This window comes from Dioszegia hungarica (assembly GCF_025882075.1).
Source record: "Dioszegia hungarica strain PDD-24b-2 chromosome Unknown MKK02contig_8, whole genome shotgun sequence".
In the NCBI taxonomy this organism is placed as follows: Eukaryota; Fungi; Basidiomycota; class Tremellomycetes; order Tremellales; family Bulleribasidiaceae; genus Dioszegia; species Dioszegia hungarica.
The window spans coordinates 256,935-273,206 of NW_026515770.1; the positions used below are offsets into that span (position 1 = coordinate 256,935).

Below are 16,272 nucleotides of genomic sequence, written 5' to 3' on the forward strand. Positions count from 1 at the left end.
TCGTCACCTTCGCCCAAGCCAAAAAAAGTTAATGCTCGAGCGAGATGGTAGCGGTACTAGCACATCTACCTGGGGCGGTACTACTACGAAGGGAACGAGGGATATCGAGCAGCTCGGAGGTGGCGTCGGCGATGGGACGGAGGGAGGCTCTCAGGAGGCTCAGGACGGGAGACTGGGAGAGAAGACTGGCGCGGAAGGAGGGATCGCCAATGAGATGAACGGCCAGGCGACGAGCTCATCCTCTCGCGAGGATTCGACCGATGTCGACTCAAGCGTCGAACGGCACGCTATCAATCCTCTCGGACTACATCTTCGCTCGCAGCCTGGACGAGGGAACGGTGTTTTCACGTCCACCCTTATTTCTGCTGGGACGCTCATCGAGGAGTCGCCCGTCTTGCTCATCTCGGCGGAGCAGTGGGAGCGAGGCGATATGCAGAAGACTATCTTTGGGGAGTATGGGTTCTGCTGGAGTGGTGGAGGACAAGCTATAGGACTAGGACTGGGTAGGTTGAAATATCATACTTTTCTGAGTGAAGCTGACACTTGCAGCCTCGCTGTTCAACCACTCCCCTCGGCCCAACGTCAACTTCATCCGCCAACCAGCAACTTCCACGATCCGCTTCGTCGCAGCTCGTACAATCCAGCCGAACGAGGAGCTTTGCATCTGCTACTCGGCGGACGAGTCCAAGCTCTGGTTTACTCCTAGCGGACAAGCAGGTGCTGGGGCCTCAGAGGTCCCACCGTCTCCACCGCCGGTCAACAACTTCCCCAGCGTCGAGTCGGACGATCTGCTCGACTCGGCAGAGATAGCCGCAAGGGAGGAGAAGGCCAAGCGGCGCCTGGCGCGGAAGGAGGAGATCAGGCTGTCTGGGCTCGGGAAGGCGTTAGGCAAGGAGAAGGAGGGGGATGGGCGAAGTGGTCGCAAGACGTTGTCGGATGAGACGGAGTCTCTGGGGCAGGAAGGGTCCCGGTCACCCTCTCGGTCAGACACCGGTAGCCTCTCCTCGGCTTCATCCTCCAGCTATGCTGTCTACCCGACCCTACCAGATCGGCGGCCGCTGGACATGCCCGCCCCGCTTCATTCCGGCCCTAGTCGGCCCGTCAGTACTGTACCGGCCGTACTGTGTCCCGAGCTGGACTGGCGGGAAGAAGACTGGGTCGTCAGGAAAGGCGGGACAGAGCCGGAGATACCAGGCTGGTCGGAGGTGTTGCGGGTCAAGGGACCTGCGGAGCTGGAGGAGGATGCCGAGGACGAGGGGATGCTGGATGTTTGGGTCGTCAGCGTGGACGACTCCAAGCTCACCCGCCTCGTGCTTGACTTTGCCAAGGAGCGGTGTCCTATCGACCATCGGATGCGTCACCTCAAGCGCGTCGCTCGGCGTGAACATCCGGATACAGGGGAACCTACCACCCTCATCGCTCTCTGCGCGACGTACGACTCCACCCTTCCCGCCCTTCAGACCGCACTGTCTGGATACCATCCCTCCCTACTTGATATCCAGCCCTTCCGCCGGTCCGTCCCCGCCTCGGCCGCCCGGTCCGCCGAACAACTCCTGGTCAAATCCCCCATCTGGCCCGTCTCATATGCGGCCGGTACCCTCAAGATCTCGGATTCGTCCTCTTGGCCCATCGCGCGCAAGGCATGGGTCCACGCCGGGATCCAGCGCATCATCTCCATCGCGCGCGATGCCAAGGCGGCCGGCGAGGTTCCCGTCGGAACATTCGTCATCTCCCCACCGGAAAGCATCTGGCCACAAACCGACGCCTTCATCCCTCCCACCCCCTTCCTCCGCGCGAGCGCCACCGATACCCGTAATACCGCCTCCCATCCCCTCAAACACGCGGCCCTCAACTGTATACGCCAGATCGCGACCCTCCGGACCCAACCGCCATTCTCCGAGATGCAACCTACCCGGAACGGGGCAGATTACCTCTTGACGAGCTTGACGCTGTTCATCACGCACGAACCGTGTGTCATGTGCTGCATGGCGTTATTGCATAGTCGGGTGCGGGAGGTTTTTTATATCTTCCCCAGAAAGAGGGCGGGCGGGTTTGAGAGCGCTTTCGGAGTGCATGGGAGGAAGGATCTGAATCATCGTTTTGATGCGTGGCGGTATGTGGGCAAGGAGGGGGAGGTTGCGGCGTGGAAGGAGGAGCTGGAGATACCGGAGGACCTGGCGTTGTGAAGTGGGAGGGCTCGAGGAGATCGGTCCTGGCACATTCGGTAGTCGTCGTCGCTTGTCGCAAGCTCTTGCTGTAGTCCTTATAACCCTTTTTGTCAGGTCTTGTCAGATCATGTCATACCTCGCATCTGCCTCAAAGCCTCACCTGGATTTTGAAGCGCTCAAGCGCACAGGCCAGCTCTGTGACCTGGGCTGACCTCGCCTCTGCCCATGGCCTGCTCCGCATTCCTCGTCCGATGTATTGTTCCGGCCATTTCGCTATCTCTCCGGGTTCCGACGGAGGCGGGCGATTATCGGACGTTTTAGCGGCCAACTGCCGCAACGACTTTTTGGAAGCTCTCTCACAGCTCCTCTACCTCTCTACGTCCTCATCACCCACCCCCTTGCGCCTCACCTAATCAATCAAAAAGAGCCACTCATTCGACATGTCCGCTACTGCCATGTTTGACGCCATTGGCGGCCCCGAGGCTCTGAACGCCTCGAAGCTGTACGATCTGAAAGGCCAGGTCGCTATCGGTACGTCTCCGTACCAGCTCTGTGCTTCGACCCTCCAGACACCGACTATATACTCACGAGAGATATAGCTAATCTGAATAGTCACTGGAGGAGGAACCGGACTTGGTCTTGTTACAGCCACCGCCCTCGCTGCGAACGGGGCCAAGGTGTACATCTCTGGTCGGCGACTGGAGCCCTTGCAGGTCGCAGCGCGGGATGTTGGCGTAGGCGAGATCATCCCTGTTCAAGCGGATGTATCGAACAAGGAGGGCATCAAGAGTGTGTATCTACTACTGGCGGGGCGGCACTTGATGATGGGCCGTAGCTGACGAGTCCAGAGCTGAGGGAAGAAGTGATGAAGAAGGAGAAATGGGTCAATATCCTCGTGAACAGTATGTCCAGCTGGATAGCGCGTATTATGCGCAGAATCGCTCAAGCTGACAACATAGACCACGGTGTCTCGCTGCCCAAGCCTGATATCAACGCGTGCGAGCAGACGGCTGAGGGGCTCTCGAAGCAGATGTTCGACAACGAGGACTTTGACGTCTGGTAAGTCACCGTCTCATCGTGATGTGCATGCTGGACTAGGGCTAGGATGATTGAAGACGGCCACAGACACTGATGTGTATCAGGCACGAGACTCACCGGATCAACGTCACATCCTACCACTTCCTTACGTTCGCCTTTCTCCCCCTCCTCGCGGCAGCTACGACAGTTGGCAAGTTCCCCGAGAACGGTAACGTCGTCAACATTGCCAGTCTCAGCGGGATGTGCAAGACCTCGCAGCGTGGACAATTCAACTATAACTCTGCAAAGTGAGCTCTCCTCTCATACATTCGTCTGAAAAGAGGGAAGAAGCTGATCTACCAAGGGCCGCAACCATGCAATTATCAAAGATGCTCTCTACGGAATTCGCCAGGCGAAACTTGAACATCCGAGTGAACGCTATCTGCCCAGGGTACTTCCCATCTGTACGTCCTGCCATCTATCGGTCGACCTGTCTGATGTGGGCTAACGGAACAAGGGCATGTCAGTCAAGGAGATCGGCACCAAGTCGCCCGAGGAAGAAGCCAAATTCTACCGCTCGCACGAGGGCTACGGGATCCCATTCGGCAAAGTCGGAACAGCGAGAGACTATGCTCAGTTGATGTTGATGGTCGTCTCGGTTCGTTGCTGCTTTTGTGACCAAGGCGTGTCGGAAGCAATGAAGCTGACAAGGTAGAATGCGTATATGACGGGATCGGAGATCTTGATTGATGGCGGATGGATGGCTGAGGAAGGTGAGCTTATATTTGCACATGATGAGGGAGTCAAACTGACGATGCAGCATTCTAGGCGGCGAGTCATTTGAAGACGACAGATCTTGAGATAGGATTCCATGCACCGAATGAATCACCGAAAAGCTGCGGGGTTTTTCGTTGGAGGGATAAGCTACTTATCGTCTCAGCATAAGCAAGTCGGTACTGATGCATACCGCTCGACCGACGACCAGGGGGACGATCTTCGTCTCCTTTCCTCCCTTATTCGCTCGTCCTGCTGCTGGGCTCTAGTAGCGCCCGGCACCAGGTCGGCCTTCCATGGGGTAGCCAGCTGGCGTGCGAAGGGTAGGACTTGAAGCTGTGGTGCTTGGGATGTCCGACGTAGGGATCAGGACCGCTTCATGGCGGTACCGGTGGGGTATGGCTCAGCGACCTCTGATTCTTCAGAGCGGCATCCCCGCGTCCACTCGATGTAGATACAGTACTGTGACACCCTGCTCGGTGTAGCCCCTTCTGCATCACAGCTGCTGCTGGAGAAAGTCAAAACAAAGGCGCGACGCGACATTATGTAAATTGTTTGAACACCTGGAAAGCACGCCCGCGACGGCCTGCTCGGAGTATACATTGTACTTCATCCTCGCCCTCATCACAGTAGATCAGCACCCAGTGCTCAGTACACGCTCAGTCACAGCGAGAGTCACATTGTTTAGACCATAGTGCGTGATGTGTAAGTCGAATCCAAGTTCCCGGCCGGAGAGAGGCTGAACATACAGCTCGACGTGCCGGAGGTCGATTTGGAGGGAATAGCTCTGAAGCGTATCAGAGGCAGCTCAGTGCACCGTAAGCTTACATGAGCTCTTCAAACTTCCGCGAGAAAGGGTGATAGCTGACTCGGACCAGTGTACACAAGTGGAAGAAAGCGTGGATCTCGCCAACGGGATTGCAGCCCGAGTCAAGCTACAAAGTGAGGCCCCTTGCGTTGCCCCGGTGTGTAATCTCGGGAAATGGCTGATACTTGTAGATCTGCAAGTGGGTCCGCGTCGACACTACCGCCGAGGACGGCTCGCCTGCACCTGATGAGGATGAAGACATGGAGGAAGGCGAAGATGGGGATGAAGGCGAGGCCGAGGCCGAGGCGGAGGGGGAGGCAGAAGGGGAAGCAGACGGGGAGGACGTCGTCGTCGACGCGGAAGCTCCGGGAGGAGGAGCAACGATCAGCGCCGAGGGTGTGGTCACTCCATCCACGGCAGCTGTACCCGTTCCGGCGGACGCCCCGGCACCGAGCGAGCCTGCGACGGTCCCAGCCCCGGCGGATGTCGCAGCGGTTCCAAGCTCAGTCGGCGGGGCGGGAGCGGTGATCTCGCTCGACTCTCCGGTCGACACGTTCGCGGCGCCTTCCATACCGGCAGCGGCGCAAAGTGAGGCACTCCCGGCTATTGACACTATCTCCCCCTCCCAACCTCCTATGCTCGAAGATCCCACCGCTGTCGCTACGGAAACTACACCTCACGAAGCGACACTCCCCATCAGCCATCCCATCCCTGCCAACGCCATCGAAATCCACAACACCGCACGGCACACGACCGAGATGGGCGCGGGCGATCTCGCAGGGGTCGGAGGCGTGGAGATGGTACATGGCGAGGCGGCGGCAAGTGCCGATGTGGGCGCGGAAGGGACCGGGATGGAAGTAGACCGGGTTCAGGCTGGCGGAGATGAAGGCGCGGCGGAGGTGGCGGATGCAGAGGCTGGACAGGCACCGGAGGTGGATGATGGTCTGGTGATGGGTGATAATGAGCCGGAGAGGAAGGAATTTGAGATTGTGGGGGAGGACAAGCCGAGGGAGGTGAACGCTTAAAGTAGTGGGTGCTTCGCGGATGTATCTGCGACTCCTGATTATCGGACTATCACCTCATGTTACCAGGAGTGGATCTGGACTCATTGTGCTCGCTCCCCGCATTCGTGTACGAATCCGAAACATCCATTTGACGTCATGTCTCTGAAGCACGCGCCTCATTCCTTGTCCTTTCGCCACCCTCTTTTCCACGCGGTCACACAACATCGCGCGTCCAAAGGAGGGTCCCAGCTCGCCAATCCATTTTTAATACCGCTCACCGATGCATCTCTGCTCTTCCTCTTCTCACCTACTACACCCCAATCACGACCAAGATGCCGCTTCCCGAGTTATACAAGGAGATCTGGACGGTGGTTGCGGAGCACGTCCGTCAACCCTTCCCCCAGCCTAGGAACGTGCGGAATCGGAAGGCGGTCAGGCAGGTTGATCTGGTCAACATGATGGTAGTCTCCAAGGTATGTTGTGATTGCTACCCGCATGAGAGATCGCTCTTACTCTGCACCTGAGGATCATAGTTGACTCCCAGCTTTTCAACAACGCGGTCGCCCCGGCGCTGTACAACTGCGTCATCACGGACGATCTCGCCGGGTTGTTCCGCAACTTCAAGTCCCCCCGCCTCGCCGCGCCTGGAATCCATTCCAAGCGAGAGCTCCTCCGGCTTACCCGATCCCTCTACCTTGAATATCCCGTGCGAGCCCCTACGGAAGCACAGGTCCAACATCATCTCCAATACCAACCCCCGCAAACCAAGGAGAGCGGCTCCCGCGCGGCGGTCGGAGGTGATATCGGTTACCCCGCCATCCACCCGGCTATTGCTAGTCTCGTTGACTCGGAGGCGCTTTTCGCGTCGGACCCGTCGACTCAGCTCCAGCATTCGATGCCCGAGCTGCACACGCTCGGCGCCGGCGCCTTCTTCGGGACAGACGAGGAGGGCTGGCGTAGCAGTAATTTCGCCGGCTCGGGCGATTGCATCGAGCGCGTGTTACGGCGGATGGCGGAGGTTCAGCGCATCTACACCCGGATGTTCCTGGAGGGGAAGGTCAGGCATTTCTGCCAGACCAGCACCATGGCTCCCATCAATCTCCATCCCGTCGAGCTGTATCTGTACAAGCCTAGATCCCAATCCGCCTCGGCCAGCACATCAGTCGTCAACGGGCGCACCGTCACCTTACACGCAGATCTCAGAGACTGGGAGGGCTCGGACTACGACGATCTTTTCAACACATGCCTCTGTCCATCAGGTGTGCGCATCAGGTGGTGCTTCAACAACCCCCGGCGGCCGAAACCAGCGGGCGAGGTCACTCCCTTCCTCGGCTACCCAGAGCGACCCGCCTTCGCATACGCTGTCTACCGCTCCATGCTCGGCGGCATGGCTAATCGGCACGATCAGCGTGACGCCAGCCCTTCCCCGGCCACCTTTACCCGCATCCCCATCACCGCCGACGCATACATCCCCATCGAACCCCCGGCGGCGGCGATCATCTTGCGAGGAGCCAAGGTCCCCAGTCCCTGGGTTCTGGTGCCGGAGGAGAAGGCAAAATCAAAGAAGCGGGCGGTGGCGCAGCGGTTGGGGACGTGCTCAACAAGGACATCTTCCAAAGGGGGTTGGAGAAGAAGGTGTTGCACCCGGACGACCGGCTCGGCATCCACTATATCGGAGATTGTCCGGCCTGTCCGTCGTGCGGATGGCTTCCGAGGGAGTAGGCGGCTCGAGGGCGGATAAAGGGGGGCGGGCATAGGCAAGCTGGAAAGGAGGTGGAGCACTGTAGGCAAGATTGAAAGGGGAAGGCGGGATGGATCCTGAGCGCTTCTCGACTACGTTGGGCTGGCCTGGCGCAGGGAATGGAGCGGATAGCAAATGTTTCCGTAGATATTTATCAGAGCACTTCATGCACTGTACATAGCTATAAACGTTCCGGAGCAACCGTCGTATACCGAGTCGACTGGCGTGGCCGAGCCAAGGTGGAGCCTCAGATAGCCCGTATGTTTTACGTGGCCGTGGATCAGTCCACTACGCTCGAGCCGAAGCTATGGGTCGCACTCACCACCTCCGGCACCGCTGTCAGAGCGGGCATTGTATCTGCGGCAGTGCGGATGGAACCTGAACGCTCAGTTTGGGCGGCGCCATGACCGACCCCGCACCATCGTACACCGTGCAAGCGTCTCGACTGTCTACGCTCACAATGGCACATCTGGAGCCGGCTATCTGGGTGTGCTTGCTGAGGCCAGCGCGATGATCTCGCCCCTGCTGCAGCCAGAGGCGAATCCGAACGTCATGTCTCAGCCGAACCGCGACTCATTCCTCGAGATCACGTGATCATCCGGCGCGTCGGTTGACTCAGCTTTCTCGTTCGCGTCCTCTCCTCTCTTCCGCCTTATTTGAACCCACACGACCAGCTCCCCGACCACCAAACATACTCCACCAACATGCCACTCCCGCAGCTTCCCAAGGAGGTCTGGACGCTCGTTGGGTGCTATGTTCGTCAGCCGGTCCCGCAGCCGAGGCGCGTCAAGGAGAGGAGGGAGGTCCGGCAAGTTGATCTTGTCAATTTGATGACGGTCTCCAAAGTGGGTACAGTCTCTTCTGTCTAGAATGGCGGTGTGCGTACTACACTTTGAGATTGAGCTGATCTTCAGCTGCTCAATAACGCCGTGGCGTCCGCCCTGTATCATACCATCATCACCGACGATATCGCCGGTCTATACGTCAATTACAAGTCACCAAACCCCGTCGCACCCGGTATCCCCTCCAAGCGAGAGCTCCTCCTTCTTATACGGTGTCTCTACCTCGAATACCCGGAACGTGAGCTCTTGGAAGCGCACCATTCACACATGATGACCTATCGGTGGCCCGCCCCTCCTCGCAGCGGCAACTCTATCCAAGACATGTTCGACCATCAGCTGGGCTACTTTTGCACCCATCCAGCACTCGCTAGTCTCATCGACTCGGAGATGATCTTCGCCGCCGACCCCACCACACAACTTCAGCATTCCATGCCAGAGCTCCGGAGCCTCTCGACCGGTACCTTCTTCGGAACGTTCGAGGAGGGCTGGACCACCAATTTCGGGGGTATCCTCAGCTACATGTCCCACGTTGGCGACATCCAAAAGGTCTACTCCCAGATGCTACTCAGCGGCAAAGTGACCCACTTTTGCCAATCTGGCAATCTCTCCCCACTCAGCATCCATCCCCGCGAGCTGGAAAGCTTCCGACCCCCAGCACCTCCATCGGGTCCCGCCTCGAGCCCCACCGTTACGCCAACCATCCGCACAATCACTATTCACGTCAATCTCAAGGCGTACAAGAACGCTGCTGTCTACGAGAGCCTGTGCTCGTCCTCGTCTTGCCTTCCTGGCGTCGACGTTCGGTGGTGTCTGGACAACCCGCGTCGGACTCGCTCGGACGGTAACAAGATCCCCTTCCTCGATTTCGACGATCGGCCGTTATTCGCCAAGTCCATCTTCCTCGCTGTCGTCGGCGGTCTCGGCGCTCGTCATGACAAGCGTGACGCTCATCCCCAGCCGGCAGACTTCCCCCTTCTGCCCTTTACCATCGACGCCTACATCCCCGTCAACGACGCTACCGCTATAATACTCTTACAGGGCGACAAGGTGACCAATCCTCGGGGGGCGAGCGCCAAGGAGAAGACGGCGAACAAGCGGCGGGCGGCGGCGCAGAAGCTAGAGGACGCGTTGGGGACAGAGTTGTTCAAGACGGACGTCGAGACCAAAGTGCTCCACCCGGACGACCGGCTCGGTATTCACTACATCGCCGATTGTCCAGCATGCCCGGCGTGCGGATGGCTTCCGGTCGAGTAGGGGGCGGAGGTCTTGGAGGGGTTATTGATTTGGCCGGAAGGCGGCGGGAATGGGCCGAGATGGGGGCTGAGCAAGGGAAAGGAAAGGTTGAGTAGTAAGATGCGCAGATTATGTGTATGATTGGCTAGGAAGCGTTTATAGTTTTCGAAGATACGACAGTAACGATCAAGTCTCTCATGTATTGTACATAACCACTATGCAAATTTGTATATAGAATCACAAATACCAAGGACGAAGCTACAATCAAGATCGAGGGTAAAGTGACCGGGATGCGGCCGACTGGTACGAGATACTCTAGGGAAGGGGGAAATGACACACCTGGACAGGGACGAATGCTGGCTACTTGAATATCTCATCGCCCAGTACACGTCGCGCTCATGCTGACCTGCCCAATACGGCGATAGACTCTTTTAGCTTCGTCGGCGCGCGATCAATGCGAAACGCCTGGCTGACTTCATGTTCTCGGTGCGTGCTCCTCAAGCCTTGTCCGTGCCCACCATGCCCTCCTCACCTTCGTCTCGGTTCCCTGATCTATTGTTCTTTCGTCTCGCTTCACACCCCCCGTGTCTTTCCTCCTACCGCCACATTAGCAACGACACGATGCTCCCACAACGTCCACGCTGCCGTTGGAGCAGTAGGCGGACACAGTGGAGGTGCCGGAGAGGGAGAGGGAGGGTGAGAATCGAGCTGAAACGCAACGGCGAACATTGGAAGGTGGTAGGGGAAGAGGGGACAATAATTTTTGTAGGATCCGAGACAGTGGTCAGTACGCGTACATTTGGCTTGGCTAATTCGGCATGAAGTATGATGAGTATGAGCGCGACCACTTTAGGGTCTTGTGAGCATATACAGCTCTGATGAAAGATTCAGCACCACCGACATTCATGTCATAAATCGAATTGTAGATACTCCTCGTGCTCGTCTACGCTTATGATTTTTGCTCAAAAGAAAGCACCTGTTCCATCAGCATTATCCTCATCCTCTTTCCCTCCCCCTTGGTACTGGAGAAACACTCACTCATGCTGCTCAACTGCCTATACACATCCCCGCCCAACCTCAATCTTAGCCCCCCCGCAAACTGGATCAACCCCTGCGCTTGCTGCTTGTACGCCGCCAATTCCCCCATACGCCCCTGGTCGCCATACGGGCTCTGCTTGAGGGCCTGCGAGAGCCGATGGAGACACTTCATGGTCGTCACGATCACGTCGTCGAGGTTTGAAATGACGGGCTGGTCGAGGAGTTGGGTGAAGCGTTGGGCGTGCCGTGGGATGGAGGAGGGATCGGGGGTTGGGGAGAGGGGGAGGAGGTTGGTCGATCGGAAGGTCTACCATCAGCGGGTTTCCAACAAGGGCTCAAAGTACTCACTTCGAGAGCCAAGTCCGGCCGATCCGCCGCAAACTCCTTCATCCCCCGCTTCAACTTCAACAACACCTCCAACGTCTCCCACGCGTCCCGACGGACCTTGTTCCGCCGTGCGACATCCCGGTCATATACCTGCTGCACCCGCTGCGCCAGCTCATATACGTCATCAGCACCGCCAAAGGCACCGCTGAGACCGAGGGATTGGCCGCCGGCGATGCTCGAAAGGTTGGCGTTGGGCTGGGCGAGCGAGTGACCCAGAGCGCGGTTGACGGAATCGACGACGCGGTCGTAGGATCCGGCGAGGTGATAGAGCTCGATGGAGTCGACGAGGGAGGCATCGAGCGAGGACTGGTCCGCCGCCGAGAGGATGACGGCTTGGACATACTCGCGCTCATCGGTAAGCTTGAGCAGCTTCAGGTCGCGCTCAATCAGGCCGACCTGGATACATCAGCTCATACGTCCAAGATGAAGCGGTAAGCTGTACGCACAGTCTTGCTCCCATCCGCCTTGACACTCCCCAACAACCTTCCCCATGCCCTACTGGCCAACACAACATCCCTGACCAGCTCCAACGCCAACACCTTCTGCCTCTGCCCGGTCTCTCCAGGAGCATCCGCGCCGAGCGCAACGAGGTACGCATACTGCAGAGCCGACTGCGGCTCGACCTTGAAGAAGGGCGCAATGTAGGTCTTGATCATCCGGTAAAAGTTGAGGTAGGTCGTCTCACCAAAGGGTGTTTCTTCGGTAATGACTATCGAATCAGCTGGATGCCCACTGAGTGGAGAGGGGTTTCGCTAGCTTACGAAGTTCAGTGGCGTCGGTCTTGGAGGGAACGCGGAGGAGGCCGTAATATGCTAGGGCGATACCAAAGTGGACGGCATCGGATCGCAGGGCCTGCTTGGACCAAAGGTACGCGACAGCCTTGGAATCAGCATGATGCCTTGCGGGAACCACTTGACCTTGACTTACCCGCTCAAACTGCCCCGTGTACAGCAACAGGTCAAACCAGACAAAAGGCCTCTTGCCGCCCTCATCAAACTTGTCCGCTCCATACTTGAGCACCATCCTGCCCAGATCCGCCAGATCGTACTGCTCCTGCGGCCCCTCGCCCGCTCCGCCCTCCCTCACAAGGCTCAGCTGGACCCACATCCAGTCCTCCGTCGTACTCGCCACCTTCATCGTCTTGCGCGACAGCTCAAACCGGCCGACAAGCTTGTACAGGGCATACTTGTACTGATCGACCGTAGCGTTGTTCCGGATGGTCGAGTTGAAGTCGTTGGACAGCTGGTCTCGCTGCACGCGGGGCAGTCGGCGGTCCGGCGAAGTAAGGCACGTCCGAAGTGCGCCGGGGAAAGAATAGTCGTCTCGCTTCAAAGCGTTCTGGTGGTCTGACAGCAGAGCCGTCGCTTCTGTAGCGTAGCCACACCGGAGGAGATGGTATAATTGCGCCCAGAGGTAGATCCCGTCGACGCTCTCAGGCTTGAAGAGATCCTGCGCGTCCTTGGAGCGGAGGGTGACGTCGGTGTACGCGCGGACCTTGTTTCGGATCCCGGGGACACCGCCGAGGGAAGCTTCTTTGGGATGCTTGGCGATCGTTTCGTCGATATGGTTCTCGAAACTGCTGAGTGAGCTGCGAGTTCCATACTATTGGAGATATAGCTTACTCTCGCTCCAGGAATCGCCTTCCGCCAAGGGTCAATCTCTCCCTGAGCATCTTTGCCTGGTTTCCCCTTTGATCTCCCAAATACGCCTGGGCATACTGCCTCTCCTGCACCGGCTCAGGCTGCTGTCCATTGGAAGCATCGCGGAGGGACGGCTCTTGAACGAGATGAGCGAGGATGTGGTAGGCGACAGGGAGGGTTGGGTGTTTCTGATCGTCAGCCATACTCCCACCGGAGTTCGGAACCCATCACGTACAGCATCTCCCTTGACTGTGTCTTCCAAAGCCTGACACAGCTCCATAGGCTGCTTGGCGATCCTCTTCTGGTTGAGGTCCTGGATGACGCGCTCATACCGCAGCATCTTGGTGTGCATGACGAGTCCGCCTTCCTTGTTCTCGGCGCTTCCGCCGGCTTTGCTGGTTGATTGTGCCATGGGGAACTACAAGGTCAGCTCGATCTCCATCCGTCAGAGCATTGGACGAAGCTTACCCGTCTGGTACTTGATCCCAGAGTGCTCCTGCCCAGTCCCGACTGTCCCAGAGCTCCTGAAGAAGAGCTGGCCAATGTCGAAATCTCATCATCCGTCACGCCCAGCTCATCCTGCAGTACCCGCGCCTTCTCATCCTCCCAATTCTGGAGCATCCGCTGTTGGAACTGAGTCTGGAAAGACTTGATAGTCTGAAGTTTCAGCTCGTGCGATACCTACTATCACAGCGCATAGCTCACCTTCTGCCTCTGCGCTTCAATCCCGCTCAGAATGACCATCTCGTGCCAGTTTCGCCCCCACGCGTGCATGTCGCTCTCGCTCGCACCATAGCCGGTGGTCGAGTGGCCCAGAGGGTCTATGCGGGAACCTCCGGGACCTTGGGCAGCGCCAGCAGCGGGCCGACGCCGGCGTTTGGGACGCTGAAAGTCGCCAGCTTGAGATTCGGACGACGGGAGCTGAGCGATAGAATGGTTCAGCTGCGATGTGTTGACACCTAGCGACGAGAGCAGAGTATGCCTACGAGAATTAGCTCATACCCATTGGTGTTCCTGACGATAGCTGATGGACATACCCCTCGCCATTTCGTCCCTTCCTGCCCTTGCCTCTCCCTGCAACCCCCTCACTCATTCGCTCAATCTCATCAATCCCCAATCGGATCTGCGGGAGATCCGACCCCATCCCGCCAGCCGAGGAACCGCCCCCGCTTGCGCCGGCATGGTTGAGCGAGTTGGCCTGCGCGAGGAGGTTGGAGAGTGTGGAGGAAGGTGGCGGGCGTGGCTGCGCCGATGTCGATGCAGCGAAAGGGCTGCTTGTGGATGTTGACGAGTACATCTTGCCCTGTGATGCCTTGGCAGTTGATATACCTAAGTCTAGGAGGATGTATAAGAGGTGAAGTATATGAAAGCTTTGTTGTATGCATGTTGTATGCAAGCTGGCTGTTGGTGGATGTGCCACACTCGGATACATCGCCGGATATCGCCGCCTTTGTCTCTCACTAGTGCGGCAGCGCCACTCTGTCCGGATCTGACGAGAACGACCCTGACAGTGACACCGACAACGACAGCAGCGACAGTGGCAACAGTCTGTACAATCTATATACATCGCAAGCTACCTACACCCTCACGCCCCTATAGCGCAGCCAGCCACCCGCTTCACGCGCACCTCACAATGTCCGCGTCTCACTACGACTTGTGAGTCCCGAAGGGCTCCCGTCAGAGCAAAAGACGGACGCGTCGGGGCTCGGCGGCAACTGTGGAGCCTGACGCGTTCATCTCGAGCGGGCAAGATATGGGTACTGACTCTGTAGCCTCATTAAGCTGCTCCTGATCGGAGACTCAGGTTAGTCTGCGCGACAGCGATATGCCTGAGCGCCGCACTGAGCACTGACGTGCTAACTTTACTCAGGCGTCGGCAAATCATGTCTGCTCCTGCGTTTCTGCGATGATTCGTGGACACCTTCCTTCATCACCACCATCGGTATGTCAGCTGTTTGTAGCATAGGTCGCAGTCCAGGTAGCTGATGGCTGCAGGTATTGATTTGTGAGCTATCGCGTCGGGGAGGAGGGGTTGCCAAGCTGATATATGATAGCAAGATCAGGACAATTGAGATGGACGGAAAGCGGATCAAGCTGCAGATTGTGGGTTCACACCTATTCATGATACAGCGCCCAAGCTAACCTGATTAGTGGGATACCGCCGGCCAAGAACGTTTCCGGACCATCACCACCGCATATTACCGAGGCGCGATGGGTATCCTCTTGGTGTACGACGTCACAGACGAGAAGTCATTCCAGAGTGAGTATTCTTCTCCGTTGGGGGAAGCGGTGTGATTCATCTCGTCTCCCCAGATGGGAAGCGGGAGCTCGATCACCCTCCCCGCTCGGATCTTCTATCGTTCAATAATACCTCCCGCTAATCCACAGACATCCGCACGTGGCACGCCAACATTGAGCAACACGCCTCAGCAGGCGTCAACAAGATCCTCATTGGCAACAAGTGCGACTGGAACGACAAGCGCTCAGTCACCCTCGAACAGGGCAAGCAGCTCGCGGATGAGTTTGGGCTGCGATTCTTGGAGACCAGTGCGAAGGCGAATGAGGGGGTCGAGGAGGCGTTCTTTGTGCTTGCTAGGTGAGTTGAGTGATTCGGTGAAGCTTGGTGCGGGTGGCGATTGGTGTGGGTAAGAGGACCCTTCTAGCGGCAGAGCAGGCGATCAAGCCTGTTGGCGGATGAAGGATCTGCAGGGCAATCTAGATCCCTGCGGATACCTCTCATTGAGGATATGGGAGACTGGCTTCGGTATCATCTCGAACTGAGATTCTATCTGCTCTCTACCACGTACTTTGACTGATCAATAGGGACATTAAGACTCGTCTGATTGACTCTCAACCGGAAGCAGCCGCCCCAACAACTCTCGGCGCCGACAAGCGCAGCGCAGATCTCAACAAGAAGGCGCAGGACCAGCAGACTGGGTGCTGCAGCTAGACGTTTGGTGTGGGGGAGGGGTAGTGGGATGACGAGCCACGAGCGGAGTGGAGTGGGGAGGATCGGAGTGGGGCAGGGAAGGGCGGTGTATACGATTCCCCCTGGACGACCATTTTTTTTCATTTTTAGTACTACCTCTTTTGCCGGCAGATCAGAGGCTGAGAGCGGATCTGTGAGGGGCGGGGCGATGGCGGCGTATATGGGTCGAGATGACCATATGTACTTGTACAGGATAGTGCCAAACGTCCCGAGATGGCCCATCCAGAACTCAAGGTGAAGATCCCGAGGAGGCCATCCCCTCCCGCCGATGGGCATTGGAAGGGCATTGGAAGGAGAAGGGACTCCACCAGTCACCAGCTCGAGAGGTCAAGTCTGAGTCAGATCAGGGAGCTCCCGTCCGAGCATCCGAAGTCCGTTCAAGATTCCCAACTCTGCGCCTGCGATTGGGGATGGCTCGAGTCTTCGACACAGAAATTCCCAACTTTTGCGCCGGAGTGACGGTTGGACCGGGCCGGTGCGGACCGTTTCCGGCCCAAGGCAACTTTCACGCTCAGAGGTCGATCTGATCTGTTGATCCTCTGCTGACCCATCCATCTTCGTACATCGCTTGTCTCTCCCTCTCTCGCAGCTCCAATCGACACTACTCTGTACTTGGCCGTACAAAATCCGC

At 57.7% G+C, this 16,272-nt stretch overlaps 6 protein-coding genes across 6 annotated transcripts; 5 read left to right on the forward strand and 1 right to left on the reverse strand.

The window, feature by feature from the left end:
* Window positions 1–214: 214 nt before the first annotated feature.
* Window positions 215–2,186, forward strand: MKK02DRAFT_26043 (uncharacterized protein; the record flags this gene model as incomplete). The annotated part of the gene is made up of 3 exons (XM_053087134.1): window positions 215–503; window positions 550–734; window positions 882–2,186. 3 exons carry the CDS (start codon window positions 215–217, stop codon window positions 2,184–2,186), a joined length of 1,779 nt encoding a protein of 592 aa, XP_052944877.1.
* Window positions 2,187–2,608: 422 nt separating this feature from the next.
* MKK02DRAFT_43781 (uncharacterized protein) lies at window positions 2,609–5,792 on the forward strand (the record flags this gene model as incomplete). Its single annotated transcript, XM_053092608.1, has 11 exons — window positions 2,609–2,699; window positions 2,781–2,957; window positions 3,017–3,070; window positions 3,128–3,227; window positions 3,311–3,493; window positions 3,550–3,649; window positions 3,703–3,843; window positions 3,901–3,958; window positions 4,711–4,777; window positions 4,838–4,901; window positions 4,959–5,792. 11 exons carry the CDS (start codon window positions 2,609–2,611, stop codon window positions 5,790–5,792), a joined length of 1,869 nt encoding a protein of 622 aa, XP_052944878.1.
* A 311-nt stretch (window positions 5,793–6,103) lies between these two features.
* Window positions 6,104–7,512, forward strand: MKK02DRAFT_43782 (uncharacterized protein; the record flags this gene model as incomplete). Its single annotated transcript, XM_053092609.1, has 2 exons — window positions 6,104–6,244; window positions 6,316–7,512. 2 exons carry the CDS (start codon window positions 6,104–6,106, stop codon window positions 7,510–7,512), a joined length of 1,338 nt encoding a protein of 445 aa, XP_052944879.1.
* Window positions 7,513–8,216: 704 nt separating this feature from the next.
* MKK02DRAFT_43783 (uncharacterized protein) lies at window positions 8,217–9,608 on the forward strand (the record flags this gene model as incomplete). Its single annotated transcript, XM_053092610.1, has 2 exons — window positions 8,217–8,357; window positions 8,427–9,608. The coding sequence occupies 2 exons, from the start codon at window positions 8,217–8,219 to the stop codon at window positions 9,606–9,608; spliced, it is 1,323 nt and encodes a 440-aa protein (XP_052944880.1).
* Window positions 9,609–10,549: 941 nt separating this feature from the next.
* On the reverse strand, window positions 10,550–13,949 carry MKK02DRAFT_32605 (Nup93/Nic96-domain-containing protein; the record flags this gene model as incomplete). Its single annotated transcript, XM_053088538.1, has 11 exons — window positions 10,550–10,563; window positions 10,626–10,932; window positions 10,974–11,408; window positions 11,459–11,721; window positions 11,774–11,891; window positions 11,940–12,600; window positions 12,635–12,840; window positions 12,888–13,070; window positions 13,121–13,309; window positions 13,358–13,634; window positions 13,690–13,949. The coding sequence occupies 11 exons, from the start codon at window positions 13,947–13,949 to the stop codon at window positions 10,550–10,552; spliced, it is 2,913 nt and encodes a 970-aa protein (XP_052944881.1).
* Window positions 13,950–14,285: 336 nt separating this feature from the next.
* Window positions 14,286–15,602, forward strand: MKK02DRAFT_43785 (Rab/GTPase; the record flags this gene model as incomplete). The annotated part of the gene is made up of 8 exons (XM_053092611.1): window positions 14,286–14,308; window positions 14,425–14,456; window positions 14,523–14,594; window positions 14,648–14,657; window positions 14,707–14,755; window positions 14,804–14,912; window positions 15,041–15,248; window positions 15,476–15,602. 8 exons carry the CDS (start codon window positions 14,286–14,288, stop codon window positions 15,600–15,602), a joined length of 630 nt encoding a protein of 209 aa, XP_052944882.1.
* Window positions 15,603–16,272: the final 670 nt, after the last annotated feature.